The 14,936-nt window shown below is 52.8% G+C and overlaps 1 protein-coding gene across 1 annotated transcript in view; it reads left to right on the top strand.

Annotated features, from left to right (window-relative positions):
- The window catches only part of PEDS1 (plasmanylethanolamine desaturase 1), a 29,766-nt gene that overhangs the window by 12,385 nt on the left and 2,445 nt on the right, over positions 1-14,936 (top strand). The window contains exons 3-5 of the mRNA XM_008014303.3: positions 10,380-10,471; positions 11,654-11,798; positions 13,154-13,366. Of these exons, the coding sequence (XP_008012494.1) occupies positions 10,380-10,471; positions 11,654-11,798; positions 13,154-13,366 (450 nt within the window). The remainder of the gene's footprint in view (positions 1-10,379; positions 10,472-11,653; positions 11,799-13,153; positions 13,367-14,936) is intronic.

Genomic DNA, 14,936 nt, shown 5'->3' on the forward strand with positions numbered 1-14,936 from the left:
ATGTTGGTCCTCACCCAGGCAGCAGCAGAGTCTGAGATCACAAATCCAGACCTGCCTGGCTTTCAAATGAGGACTTCCCCACCAGGGCCTGTATAGCCTCCAGTTAACATTGGGAGGCCAGGCCGTTCCAGGCCTCTACAGGGGTAAAAGATGGGCTCTATCAGAGCCCAGGTGTGTGCTGTGCAGGCTGGGAGGGTGACTGTCCCAGGCAGGTCACTGTCTCCCTTCCCTGGTTGGGACCTGAGCTTCTAGCCACAGCCCAGGAAATCTCTGGCTCTCGAGGCTGCACAACACCAGCTTCCCCATCCCACACCTTTGCCTCTGGGCTGATAAGAGTAGACAATCCCCTGATAGTGGTGTTTGCACAGTCCCTAATCGATTTAAATAGCCACCCTGATTTGTGTGTTAACATGCAGGCAGTAAGGGCACCATGCCAGCCTGCAGAGCCTGCCCCCTACCCCTCACTCTATGCTCCAGAGCTTCCATTGTCCCAGGCAGGCCCCAGAAATCAAGGAAGGCAGAAGCATGGAAAGGTGTCAAGTCAATAAACACAGACACACATGACGCAGCACTGGGAAGCAAAATCAAGCTAAGGAGGTAGGCGGGAAAGGCCTCTCTGAAAAGGTGACGTTTGCACAGACACCTGAAGGAGATGAGGGAGGGACCGTGCAGAGAGCTTGGGGAGGGGCATCCAAGGCATAGGAAAGAGCAAATGCAAAGGCCCCGAGGTTGGCACATGCTTGGTGTGTTTGGGGAACAGAGCAAGGCCATTGTGGCTGGAGGAAATTGATCAAAGGAAAATTGTGGCAGCCCAGCGACGCACTAGAAGCAGATGTTGTGGGGCCTTAAGGGCCGTGGTCTGGATGTGGGGTCATGAGAAGCCATTGGTGAGTTTCCCACAGGGAGCTGACATCATCTGATGCTGCAGGGAAGATGGCTGGGGGTGGGGAGAGCCAGGGAGGAGGCACCTGCCATGGTCCAGCTACGTGAAGATGGCAGCCCAGACCCGAGGGCGGCCCAGACCTGGGTGGAGCAGTGGAGGTGGTGATGAGTGTTCAAATTCTGGAGGAGCTGTGAAAGGTGAGCTGCCAGAATGTGCTTCCAGGTTGGCTGTGGAGGTGAGAGGGGGAAGAATTAGCCTAACTCCAAGGTTTCTCTCTCGAGAGTGGAAGGGATGAAGCTATCATTCACACACAGACTTGGAGAGAGGTCAGCAGAGCAGGCCTGAGGGAGATGCTTGAGATGGCCACTGGTGAGCTAAGGAGAGGTGTCGAGCAGGAAACTGGAAATCCAGGTCTGGAGGCAGGGAGAGGCAGCCGGAAATAGCAATCTGGGGGTCGGGCCGGGCATGGTGGTTCACACCTTTAATCCCAGCACTTTGGGATAGTGAAACCCTGTCTCCACTAAAAATACAAAAATTTGCTGGGTGTGGTGGCACGTGCCTATAATTCCAGCTACTAGGGAGGCTGAGACAGGAGAATCGCTTGAACCCGGGAGGCGGAGGTTGCAGTGAGCCAAGATCGCACCATTGCACTCCAGCCTGGGCAACAGAGTGATACTCCCTCTGGAAAAAAAAAAAAAAAAAAAGAAAGAAAATCCGGGGTCATCTGTGTCGAGATGGAGGTCCTTATCTCCTAAGCTGGCTGAGCACCCCCAGGGGCTGAGTCTCCCATGTTTCCAGGCTGGGGAGGAGGAAGAGCCAGCAAGGGAGGCTGGGATGACGCTGCCAAGGAGGTTGGGGGAGAACCAGGGAGGTCGGGGGAGTACCAGGGAGGTCGGGGGAGTACCAGGGAGGGCTTGCAGGGGCCAAGAGGAGAATGTGTTTCCAGGAGTCTTGGGGGTCCACTGGGAACAGCCACCGAGTGGACCAGCAAGGTGGGCAGTAAAGGGACCTTCGGATTTAGCCACGTGGAGGTCAGCCACTTTGACAAGGACATCATTGTCATGAGTCAGTGGGTGAACAAGTGAAGGCCGTGGGAGCCCTGAGCTTTTGTTCCACGTGGAGGAGGAGGAAGTGTTTGGGTTATGAGTTGGCCCTTAAAGGAGTCAGAGTCCTCCGTGGACCTTGGGAGAGGGCCTTCCGGGCAGAGGGCACAGTGAGTCCAGAGGTTGGGGATGAGGTCGGAGAAGTCCCAGGCTCAGGTCGTGGCCCGCCCTGTATGTGGAAGTGGAGTCTGGATTTGACTGAGCTGGAAGGCAGGAAAGACAGGACTGGGACCCAGAACCAAAGCCCATAGATTTGCCCTTAGTTCATTCACTTGGCCCCTCAGCCACGCCTTCTGTCTCCATGCTAGGCCTTTGAGGTGGGCAGAGAGGGGTGAGGAAGTCCCAGCTGGGTGACCTCTGGGGAAATGGAAGCCCCCACAGGCCCAGAGACTACCTCAAGGTCCCCCGTGAGTCAGGGTAGCCTGGGGAGAGCTGTCTCCCATCTGTCTCCTTGTCCCAGTGTTCCGCAGGGAGGGGTGGTAACCAAGCCGAAGCTGCCCCCAGGGGAGCTGGCTGCCAACCGCCACCACCCCAGAGCTGGGACAAAGAGGCTTCTGTGTGCCTGTCTGCCACCCCTGCCCCCATTAAAGCAGCCTCAGACAGCAGCCTGGAGTCACTGCCACCGGCAGAGGCCGCAAGATCATGGAGCCAGGGGGAGGGCTCCTCGTCTCCTAAAATAATTACTGACTTCTCTCTAAAGCACACATCCCTCCCTGCTGGGCAGCCTGTGGGCGCCAGGGCTTGGCCATTGGACAGATGGCAAGACTGAGGCTCAGCAGAGAGCTCACGGGAGCTGCGTTGCGGGGGATGCTGGCTGTGTCGCAGGACCCACTGGGCTCTTTACCCAGCAGCCCATTTTAGTAACTTCTCATAGTTAAGGGAGGTAAATGTCCCCATTCTCCATACCTGGGTGCGAAGGCTCCCTAACCCTAACCCTAAGGTTGCATCATCCTGAATGACTCTAGTGAGTCTCTGGCTACTCACCAGTAGCCCTGCCTTGCTCCTGCCACCCTGTGACCTTGGGGAGTCTTTACCCTCCTCTGGAAGGTCAGGATGGGGTGGGGCTTGTTACCATGGACATGAAGTGAGATTGTGCACTTTTTGAAAAATAGACTTTATTTTTTAAAACAAGTTTTCAATTTACAGAAAGATGGGGCAGATAGTACAGAATCCCCATATGCCTGGGGCACACAGTTTCCTCTGTTATTCACATCTTACATTTTACATTAGTGGGGCACATTTGTTACAGTGTGTGCCAGTGTTGATACATTATCATGAGCTGGAGTCCATGGCTTATTTAGTTGCCTTAGTTCTTCCCTAATGTCCTTCTTCTGTACCTGGATCCCGTCCAGGGTATCACATGGCCTTTAGTTGTCATGTCCCCTCTAGGATCCTCTTGTCAGGTTTTTTTTTTTTTTTTTTGAGACGGAGTCTCGCTCTGTTGCCAGGCTGGAGTGCAATGGCGCAATCTTGGCTCACCGCAACCTCTGCCTCCCGGGTTCAAGTGATTCTCCTGCCTCAGCCTTCCAAGTAGCTGGGACTACAGGCACGCGCCAGCACGCCCAGCTAATTTTTGTGTTTTTAGTAGAGATGGAATTTCACCATGTTGGCCAGGATGGTCTCAATCTCCAGACCTCGTGATCCACCTGCCTCAGCCTCCCAAAGTGCTGGGATTACAGGCGTGAGCTCCCGCGCCCGGCTCGCCTTGGCGGTTTTGAGGAGTGCTAGTCAGGTGTGTTGTAGGCTGCCCCTCTGTTGGTATCTGTCTGATGCTTTTCTCATGATTGGACTGGGGTTACAGGTTATGAGGAGGAAGAGTTCAGAGGTGAAGTGCCATTTTCATCACATCATAGCAAAAGTACAGCCAACGTGATTTATCACTGTGATGACTGATCCCCTGGCTAAGGTAGCAGATACCAGAGTTCCCCACAGTCAAGTTACTCTCGGCTGGGTGCGGTGGCTCACGCCTGTAATCCCAGCACTTTGGGAGGCACTTTAGGATTTGTGGGTGGGTCGCTTGAGCTCAGGAGTTCACTCTTGGCAGTGAGCCAAGATCGTGCCACTACACTCCAGCCTGGGCAACATAGTGAGACCCTTGTCTCTACAAAAAAGTTTAAAAATCAGCAGGGTGTGGTGGCACATGCCTGTAGTCCCAGCTCCTCGAGAGTCTGAGGTGGGAGAATTGCTTGAGCATGGGAGCTCAAGGCTGTAGTGAGCTGTGAATGGCACCACCGCCCTCCAGTCTGGGCCACAGTGGGAGAGTCTGTCTCAGAAACACAACAAACAAAAGTTACTCTGCTCCCCCTGCCCCGCCTTTTTTTTTGAGATGAAATCTTCCTCTGTCACCCAGGCTGGAGTGCAGTGACTCGATCACAACTCACTGCAGCCTCAACCTCCGAGGCTCAAGCCATCTCCCCACCTCAGCCTCCAGCTAGGACCACAGGCACATGCCACCACACCTGGCTAATTTTGTTATTTTATATACAGACAGGGTTTCCCTATGTTGTTTAGGCTGGTACTGAACTCCGTCCGGGACTCAAGCAGTCCTCCCACCTTGGCCTCCCAAAGTGCTGGTATTATAGGTGTGAGCCAATGCACCCAGCCTTCCTCCCATTTCTTTTTTTTTTTTTTTTTTTGAGACAGAGTCTCACTCTGTCACCCAGGCTGGAGTGTAGTGGCACGATCTTGGCTCACTGCTACCTCCTCCTCCCAGGTTCAAGTGATTCTCCTGCCTCAGCCTCCCAAATAGCTGAGATTACAGGCCTACACCATCATGGCCGGCTAATTTTTGTATTTTTAGTAGAGATAGGGTTTCACCATGTTGACCATGCTGGTCTTGAACTCCTGACCTCAAGTGATCCACGCGCCTCGGCCTCACAAAGTGCTGGGATTCCAGGTATGAGCCCCACGCCCAGCCTCCCTCCTTTTTCATACTGTGCTCTCTTTGGAAGGAGGTCGCTGTACACAGCCCACACTTAAGGAATGGCAAGTTATGCTCTCAGTGATGCACTTTTTAACACTTCACAAAGCCCCAATACACAGTGTTAACTCAAGTACTGTTTTCTCATCTGTATCATTTTTATTATTCTCATCTTTCTCATTATCTGTGAGGAGTAAGTGTTTAGAATGAGTAAAGAGATAAGATGTGGCCTAAGCAAGGCCTTGGTGCCATTCAGGGATTAAAGGAGATAAAACATTTAAGGTGTTGGCACGGGGCCTGGTAGTTATAAGGTCTCAATAAATATATATATATATATATTTTTTTTAAAAAGTAGTTGACATCTTAACCCAAAGTAAATGAGGGTGGATGTCTATATATAGACTTGTACACCAATATTCACTGCAGCAGATTCAAAATAACCCCAAACTGGAAACAGCCGAAATGGCCAACCATGGCCAGGTGGATCAATGCATCATTGTACATCCAGATAGTGGGATACTCAGCCCTAAAAACGATGAACCACTGCTGATCCGCACGACTGCATGGCTCACGCTAGAAGCATTATACTAGTAAAAGAAGCCAGGCTCCAAAGAGCACCTACCATATGAATTTGTTTACATAAAGTTCTAGAATAGGCAAAATCAGTCCCTGCTGAAAGGAGGCAGCTCTATGGTTGCATGGAACAGGGTCGGAAGGGAGCTTGGGGGACAGGAGAGCCAGCTGTGGAGCTGGAAGTGCTTTCTTTCTTTCTTTCTTTCTTTTTTTTGAGATGGAGTTTCGCTTTTGATGTCCAGGCTGGAGTGCAATGGCATGATCTCAGCTCACCACCGCCTCCGCTTCCTGGGTTCGAGCAATTCTCCTGCCTCAGCCTCCTGAGTAACTGGGATTACAGGTGTGCGCCACCATGCCTGGCTAATTTTGCATTTTTAGTAGAGATGGGGTTTCTCCATGTTGGTCAGGCTGGTCTCGAACTCCCGACCTCAGGTGATCCACTTGCCTCGGCCTCCCAAAGTGCTGGAATTACAGGCGTGAGCCACTGTGCGTGGCCTGGAAATGCTTTCTATCAGAGGTCAGCACACTATGGCCTGAGGACCAAAAATACTTGTAAACAAGTATTCTGGGAATGCTGTTGATGTCTGCCTTCACGCTATAGCGGCAGAGTTGAGGAGTTGCAGTGGAGACTGCCTGGCCTGCAAAGCCCAAAATATTTACTGTCCATTTATTTATTTATTTATGAGATGGAGTCTCCATCTGTTGCCCAGGCTGGAGTGCAGTGGCATGAGCTCTGCTCACTGTGCCTGTGCCTCCCAGGTTCAAGCAATTCTCCTGCCTCGGCCTCCTGAGTAGCTGGGACTATAGGTCCACGCCACCACACCTAGCTGATTTTTTTGTGTTTTTAGTAGAGACGGTGTTTCACCATGTTGACCAGATTGGTCTCAAACTCCTGACCTCAAGTGATCCTCCTGCCTCAGCCTCCCAAAGTGCTGGGATTACAGGTGTGAGCCACCGCGCCCGGCCTGCCTGACCCTTTAAAGAAAGTTTGCCAACCCCTTATATTCTGTGTAGGTATAGAATCTCTATCTTAACCTGGGGGGTGGTCAGACAGGTGTGTCTGTGCGTAAAAAGGCTGTGAGCTGTGTAAGGCCTATGGCCTTTACTGTTTGTAGGTTATATTCAGTTATAACATAAAATGAGCCAAGGTTTAGGGAGGGGAAGGGGCTTGTCCCCATCTCATCAGGAGCCCAGAACTCAGGGAACAAGGAACCTGAACTCTGAATCCCTTGCAAGGCCCCACCCTTATGACCTCTAGTCACTTCTCCTCTGTAGCTATTTCTTTCATGAAGGCAGAATTCATTCATTCATTCATTCATTCATTCATTTATTTTTGAGACAGTTTTGCTCTTATTACCCAGGCTGGAGTGCAGTGGCGCAATCTCGGCTCACTGCAACCTCCGCCTCCCGGGTTCAAGCCATTCTCCTGCCTCAGCCTCCCGAGTAGCTGGGATTACAGGTGCCCACCACCATCCCTGGCTAATTTTTTAGTATTTTTAGTAGAGACAAGATTTCACCATGTTGGCCAGGCTAGTCTTGAACTCCCTACCTCAGGTGATCGCCCACCTTGGCATCCCAAAGTGCTGGGAGGAGTGCAATGGTGGGAGCTCTGCAACTCTGCACTGCACTGCAGCCCGACCTGGAGGCAGCATTTAGAGATGTCATTAGGCCGAGCTATGGGGACAGGACCTCAAGATACCTCAGTTGACCTCATTAAGCAAGTAAAGATGCTGAGGCCTAGAGTAGGCACAGTGTCACACAGCAATATGGTAGCAAGAGCTGAGGCCCCCAACACTTTATCTAGCTCTGTCATAGCTCTTGGCAACATGACCTTTTGTCCCTGCTGGTAGACAGAGGCAGTGCATACACAGATCCCAAAGTATGCAGTAGGGGCTCTAATAATGCCATTATTAGACCTGCTGCAGTGCAGTTTAAGGACACAAAAGGGTGCTGGTTTTGGAGGCAGGTTGACAGGCCCCTTCCCATCCCATAACTGCCACTTCCAGGCCACTTGACTGGGAGGCAGTGGTTCAACTTTTCCAGGCCTCTTTCTTCATCCAAGAAGGGATGACAAATGAGGCCATCTCAGGGGATGACAAGTGCCATGAAATAAATGAAGCAGGGAGATGTGAGCGAGAGCAGCTGCCCGGAAGGATGGCTTTAGCCAGAAGGGTTGGCTGACCTTCGCTGTGCGCAAGAAGGCTGAGGAGGAGCCAGCACAGGGGATCTGGAGTGGGGGTGGGGTGCTGGGTAGAGGAACAGAAAATCCAGAAGCTCTTCTCGGGCTTCTACCTCCCTCACCTTCTACACCCCCTCCCCTGCCCCTGGCCTGGGTCCACCCTCCCCATCACCAAGGAGCAGGGACTGCCCAAACCAGAGCAGGGCCACTGGGTGCACAGGCTCTGGGACCTTGCTGAGTCCCAGCCCCTTTATCTTAGCCCAGCCACTATGCAGTGACACCCTTCAGCCTGTCCTGAGGCATCTGTGTGCCAAGAGGTATAGCTGCCACCTGTCCCCACCTGCCCTCCCGCCCTTATCACCAGGAACTTGCAGGTGCCTGCGTGAAGCTGAGCTGCCCCCATCCCCACCACCCCTCCCGTGCTTGGCACCTGTGATGGATACCACAGGGCCTCTGGAAAGTCTGAGTCCAGTGGCTGCCCCTCACCCCGGGCCCGGACGTCAGGATCGCACATTCACAGTGACTTGCGTGCTTACTTTTGTCCCTTCAACCACAAGTCTTACTCACCCAGGAGGCATCCAGGGGCTTTTCTGCAGTCTCTACAGTACCCCAAGACCCTGGTCCCCTGTCACCAAGGGGCTGAGGGCACCAGCAGAACTCAGAACCTCAGACAACCAGTTGACACAGACAAACTGAGTCTGGGGAGGGGTTTATCTGAAGCCCCATGAGCCAGGGGGCTGCACGTGTCATCACTCACAGCTGCCTTCATCCTCTGCTGGATTTTACAGCGTTCCCATGGACATGAGTTCAGTGTCCGACATGTTCCTGTAGAGCTTATCACACAGTAGGCCTTTGTGGAGTGTTGCTTAGTTGATTGACTAAATGACAGCAACAATAATATGGCCTGAGGGCTTACTATGTGCCAAGCAGTGCACTTAGTTGTGCTCTACTGAGTTCTGAATAGGTGCCAGGAGCTGGGATGCAGCCATAAACAAGAGACTAAAGCCCTGGCCATGGTGGAGCCGACCTCCTTGTTGGGGGAGAAAATATACCAGCAAAAGAGCAGTCAGAGGGGCTGAGTGCTTGGAGAACAATATACATAGGAGATCGGAAATGCTGGAAGATGAGGTGATTACAATTTTCCATCAGGTGTCCAGGGAGGACATTTGAGTAAACATCTGAAGGAGGTGAGGAAGTAAGCTGTGTTGCATCTTAGGAAAGAATGTTCCAGGCAGAGGGAACAGCAGATGCAAAGACACAGAGGCATACAAGGGAAAGAGGATAAAGTAGGCCTGGGCTGCAGTGATAGAGGAGAGTGACGGGAGGTGGCATGGGGTGGAAGCCTCAGTTTCCACCTCTATAAAGTGGGAATAAAAATGCTTCCAATTTCCAACAAATGGTGAGAATTCATTTAGCCTATAAAGCACTTGAGCTTGGCGTTAAGAAAGTGCTCATTCCCTTTTTTTTTTATTTTTTCAAGACAGAGTCTCACTCTGTTGGCCAGGAAAGAGTGTAGTGGCACGATCTCGACTCACTGCAACCTCCATCTCCCGCTCAAGCAATTCTCCTGCTTCAGCCTCTTGAGTAGCTGGGATTATAGGCATGTGCCACTACACCCGGCTGATTTTTGTATTTTTGGTAGAGACGGGGTTTCACCATGTTGGCCAGGCTAGTCTCGAACTCGTGATCTCAGGTGATCCACCCGCCTCGGCCTCCCAAAGTGCTGGGATTACAGGCTTGAGCCACTGTGCCCAGTCACATCATTCCCATTTTACAAGAGGAAGCTGGGCACAGAGAGGCTAAATAACATATGCAACGTCACAGCTAGTGAGTGCCAGAACTGGAATTTGAGTCCGTATCTACTGAACCCTCAAGTCAGTGAATGGTGTTGGAGTCTCTGAGGGAACCCTACTCAAGTTCCGAACAGACTGAGAACAGAAACAAGGAAAAGGCTGCTGGAGACCAAATGATCATGTTTATTGCTGATAAAAGCTGGAGGGGTGGGGGTGGAGCAGCGAGGCTTCTATCTGCAGGTAAGGTACTTTCTTTTTTTTTTTTGAGACGGGATCTCACTCTGTCGCACAAGCTGGAGTACAGTGGTGTGATCTCAGCTCACTGCAACCTCCGCCTCCCAGGTTCAAGTGATTCAACTGCCTCAGCCTCCCAAGTAGCTGGGACTACAGGCACATGCCACCATGCCTGGCTAATTTTTGTAATTTTAGTAGAGATGGGTTTTCACCATTTTAGTCAGGCTAGTCTCAAACTCCTGACCTCAAGTGATCAGCCTGCCTCAGCCTCCCAAAGCGCTGGGATTACAAGCGTGAGGCACCACACCTGGCCAAGGTACTTTCTAACACCAGACCCAGAAGGACATTGCTCCAGTTCCAGGCAGCACCGGTGCAGAGCAGGCTTCCCTATGTGGGGCAGAGAGATGGGCACAGCCAGCTCCTAATAGGGAAAGGTTGGACTGATCTGGGCATGCCCAGTTTATGCTCTCCAGACTCTCCAAGCACATGAGTCTTGGCATCTCCCCTGGGGCACAGCAAGTGACAGGCAGGAGTGTTAGGCTCCATGTTTAGGGAAGAAAACATCCCAACTAGAGAAGAAGGGACACCTTCCCCTCCTAACAAATGAATAAGCAGGCAAGTGAGTAAATGAATGAGTGATTCTGATTGGGGGGGTGCAGGGATGTTCCTTCACTTACCGTCTTCTTGTCCACAGTTGCAGGGGCTCTCATTGCTGACTTCTTATCTGGCCTGGTACACTGGGGTGCTGACACGTGGGGCTCCGTGGAGCTGCCCATTGTGGGGAAGGTGAGTATGTTGACCTAACCATGTCCTCAAGGAGGTTGGGCTGTATGGCCTTGGGTGAGTCCTCTTTCTTCTCTAAGGCTGTTTACCTCTCTGAAAGATGGGAACCATCATTCCAGCCCGTCCCTCACCCCTCTCCTACAAGACTAGAACAGGAGTCCTTGGGATTTGGGAAGCAAAAGCATCAGGCTTGCAATGGTCCGAGAGTTTAGATGTGTGCCTGCCTCACCACAACCCCTGAATTTGGGGGTGTCTTGCTTTTCTGTTGTCTCCCCTGCTGCTCCTTGCTGTTTTAACTTCATTTTATCCTGCATTAGTCACAGTTTTTTGGTTTTGACAGAAAATCTAAACTGGCTTAGGCAAACAAGAGTACTGATTCATGTAACTGAAGATTTCAGGGTTAGAGCCAAATTAAGGTATGGCTGCATCCAGTAGGACAGAGAGACCACATTCTTCAGACTCCGTCTTCCTCCATCTCTGTCTCCGTCTTCCTCCATCTCTGTCTCTACTTTCCCCTCATGAGGTGGCCAGTGTGTGTGGTTTCTCACTGCCCAGAGACCCATCCTTCCAGCTTCCAGGAAAAGAGAACTGTCCTCCCAGGAGAACAGCATTTCTCCTTCCCGTAGTTTCTGACAACTGAAGTCCCATGGCTCACTCCCATTGGCCCAGATTGGGTCACGTTCTGGGCCATCAGGCAGTCACTGGCCAGAGGGAGGAGATGCTGTGATTGGCCGGGCCTGGTCACATGTTCTTTCTCAGCCGGGGGCGGGGTCAGCCCTGTCAAAAGAGCTTGGACTAAGGAGGGGAGGCTGTTACCCCAGGAGGTGCAGGGAGTCCAGAGGGTCCCACCTGTTACTTGGAGGGACCTCCTCAACTGCCTTGGGTTGGGGAGTAAGGGCAGAGGTTGTCTCCAAGCCCCCTCACAGCACAGGTAGGGAGACTGAAGCCCAGAGGCAGACAGTGCCAACCCAGAGTCCCTCCAGGGTCATTTCGACTCATCTCCTCAAAGGCTGGATGGGGTCTGTGTCCGACAGTGGGCGGGGCGGGAATGTTCAGGCATCCTGGGTGGAGGGAACTTAGGAGCAAAGGTGGGAGGTGAGCCCAAGGTGAGTGTGTTTAGGGGGCTGTGGAGAGCAGCTGACCACCTTAGGCTGACTGCTGGAGCTGTGTCCCCCTCAACTCCAGGCTTTCATCCGACCCTTCCGGGAGCACCACATTGACCCGACAGCTATCACACGGCACGACTTCATCGAAACCAACGGGGACAACTGCCTGGTGACACTGCTGCCGCTGCTAAACATGGCCTACAAGTTCTGCACCCACAGCCCTGGTGAGACGCCCAACTAGTGGTGGGCTAGGAGGGGGTCTTGGGGGCAGAGGCCCACCCCCAGGAGCCTTCTGGGGCTTATGTGTTTGGCTCCTTATGGTGTTTTAAAAGAGTTTTCATTCGTTGTCTTCATGTAAAATCAGGAAAGCTGACATAAAGATCGGGGTTTCCAGCTTCTCTTGCACAATCTGCTCTGGCCCCCCTGGGTCCATGTTCCCACCTGGCCTCACTGGGTGGGAGCTGAGCTGCAGCCACTGCCTTTAACAGGACGCGTCTTTCTAGTTTACCACCGTCCCCACTACTCCTTGCTTCCCTGCACCCAACCCACCTTATTCATTTGTGTTACCTCCCTGGCAGGGCTTCTGGGGTTTTACTACTGTGGCCTAGTGGAAAACGTCTAGGCTGTGAAAACAGGGCCTGCCTATTTTTAGAGGGACTTGTCCCAAAGTAAGTGATTTCACCACTCTGAGCCTCAGTTGCCTTATCTGTCAGATGGAGGTAGAATGGGGCCTGGTCCTGTTCCGGCACCTTAACACCCATTGGTTCTTCAGGCAGCCTTCCGTGGGTAGAGGTGCTGAGGACGTGTAGTGTAGTGTAGTGTAGTGGGTGCTGTGGCACCCTGCCCATCCCCTTCTCCAGAGGTGCACCCATCCCCTGCTTCTGTGAGAGGTGGCTGCTGACAGCTCCCAGCTTCTCCAGGGATGGAGGGGAGGTGCCACCTCTCCCCTTGGGATAAGGCTGGGGCCAGTGACTAAAATGCCTCCGAAGCAGTCCCTTTGCCTCTGAGTGGGTCAAATTCTAAAGAGCCTCAGAGCTCCTTGCAGGAACAGGCTGAGATACGACGCCCACCCCATCTTCGCTCTGCTCTTCCCCTGCCATATATTGCTTCCCTCCCTCCCTTTGAGGTTTTTTCCTAAAGAGGCTCCCTTGATAAATCATATACACAAGAACCTGTTTGAGGCTCCGCTTCTAGGGAACCTGGGTGAAGTCATCATTCCCATTTTCCTGATGGGAAAATTAAGCCTCTAAGAGGCAGAGTCACCGACCCTAGCTTATACCGCCAAGAAATGTCGGCAGGGGTCGGAACCCAGCTCCAGCTGACTGCAGTCCACATTCCTAGCCATTGCCGTGCTTACGCCATTATCCTATTACACCATTATGCCTGCTTCCTGAGCAGGAGGAAAGCCTGAAGCCCAGGGCAGCCCCTGAGCTCTCCTGTGACTCTGCAGGGGGTGGGAGAGAATCCTGGGTGCTTGTCCAGCGCAGGAGCCGCCCAGGGGCAGGTGGTGAGGGCCTGTTGGGGTGGGTTCCCCGTCCCGAGTGACAGCTGTGCCAGCCTCCCTTTCCCCACCCTGCAGAAGCCCTGGAGCAGCTCTACCCCTGGGAGTGCTTCGTCTTCTGCCTGATCATCTTCGGCACTTTCACCAACCAGATCCACAAGTGGTCACACACATACTTTGGGCTGCCACGCTGGGTCACTCTCCTGCAGGACTGGCATGTCATCCTGCCACGTAAACACCATCGCATCCACCACGTCTCACCCCACGAGACCTACTTCTGCATCACCACAGGTGCGGCCACCGGTGGCATGGAATGGGCGTTCCCCACCCCAACCACTGCACCATCTTCGAGGTCAGAGGGGCAGAGATCATAGCGGGAGGTCACACAGTCCTTGCCCTCTGGAACAGTTTCTCAGATCGTGCATTTATTGAGCGCCTACTGTGTGCCAGGCACTATTCTAGGTGCTGAGGACACAGTAAATAAGACAGACAAAGCCCTCTCCCCCAACTTCATGGCGTTGTGATTCCAGCCACCCATCATCCCGTATTTATTGAGTACCTACCACATGCCACAGTGCTCTGGGCTTAGGCTCCTGCAGCAAACAAAATAGCATGAATCAGCCGGGTGCGGTGGCTCACGCCTGTAATCCCAGCACTTTGGTAGGCCAAGGCGGGTGGATCACTTGAGGTCAGGAGTTGGAGACCAGCCTGGCCAACATGGTGAAACCCTGTCTCTACTAAAAATACAAAACAAAAATTAGCCGAGCGTGGTGGCAAGCATCTGTACTCCCAGCTACTCAGGAGGCTGAGGCAAGAGAATTGCTTGGCCGGGCGCAGTGGCTCACGCCTGTAATCCCAGCACTTTGGGAGGCCGAGGCGGGCGGATCACAAGGTCAGGAGATCGAGACCACAGTGAAACCCCGTCTCTACTAAAAATACAAAAAATTAGCCGGGCGCGGTGGCGGGCGCCTGTAGTCCCAGCTACTCAGGAGGCTGAGGCAGGAGAACGGCGTGAACCCGGGAGGCGGAGCTTGCAGTGAGCCGAGATCGCGCCACTGCACTCCAGCCTGGGCGACAGTGCGAGACTCCGTCTCAAAAAAAAAAAAAAAAAAGAGAATTGCTTGAACCTGGGTGGCGGAGGTTGCAGTAAGCTGAAATCACACCACTGCACTTCAGCCTGGGTGACAGAGCGAGACTGTCTCAAAAAAAAAAAAAAAAAAAGCACAGATCCTTGCCCTTGTGGCACTCACCATCTAGTGAGGGAGCTGAAACGAATTAATAAAATATGTAATGCAGCTAATGGTGCTAACTGCTATGGAGGAAAATAAAGCAGGGGCTGGGAGAAGGAAGTGGGGTACTTTACCTCTTAAATGGGGTGGTCAGGGAAGGTGACACTTGAACAAAGACCCTGAGGAGCTGAGGGACAAAGCCATGCAGACCTCTGTGGGAGGCACTCTAGGCAGCAAGAACAGTAGGTGCAAAGGCCCTGAGGCTGACCTGTGCTTGCTTGGTGTGTTTCTGGAATGCAGAGGCTCCTGACTGGAGTGGAGCTGGGGGCAGAGCAATGGAAGAGGGAGGAGAGAAGTGTGGGAGGGCCCTGCAGATAGATGGGCACAGATTAGAGCAAAGGAAACAGGAAGCACGCAGGCCAGAAGCAGGAACATGCCCAGTGCAGTGGAGGAAGGGAAAGGAGGTCCACATGCCATGCTCAGTTAGCGGCCAGTGCGAAAGCGGTGAGGTGAACGGGGGGTTTCTCTGGGGCCAGCTGGGCTGCCTTCAAGGTTCAGTGTATCAGGTACTGGCAGGTCCGGCCACCTCAGGCCTAACTCCCAGCTTCTCCATGTGTGCCTTTAGGAAACTC

Source organism: Chlorocebus sabaeus, chromosome 2, assembly GCF_047675955.1.
Source record: "Chlorocebus sabaeus isolate Y175 chromosome 2, mChlSab1.0.hap1, whole genome shotgun sequence".
Lineage (NCBI taxonomy): Eukaryota > Metazoa > Chordata > Mammalia > Primates > Cercopithecidae > Chlorocebus > Chlorocebus sabaeus.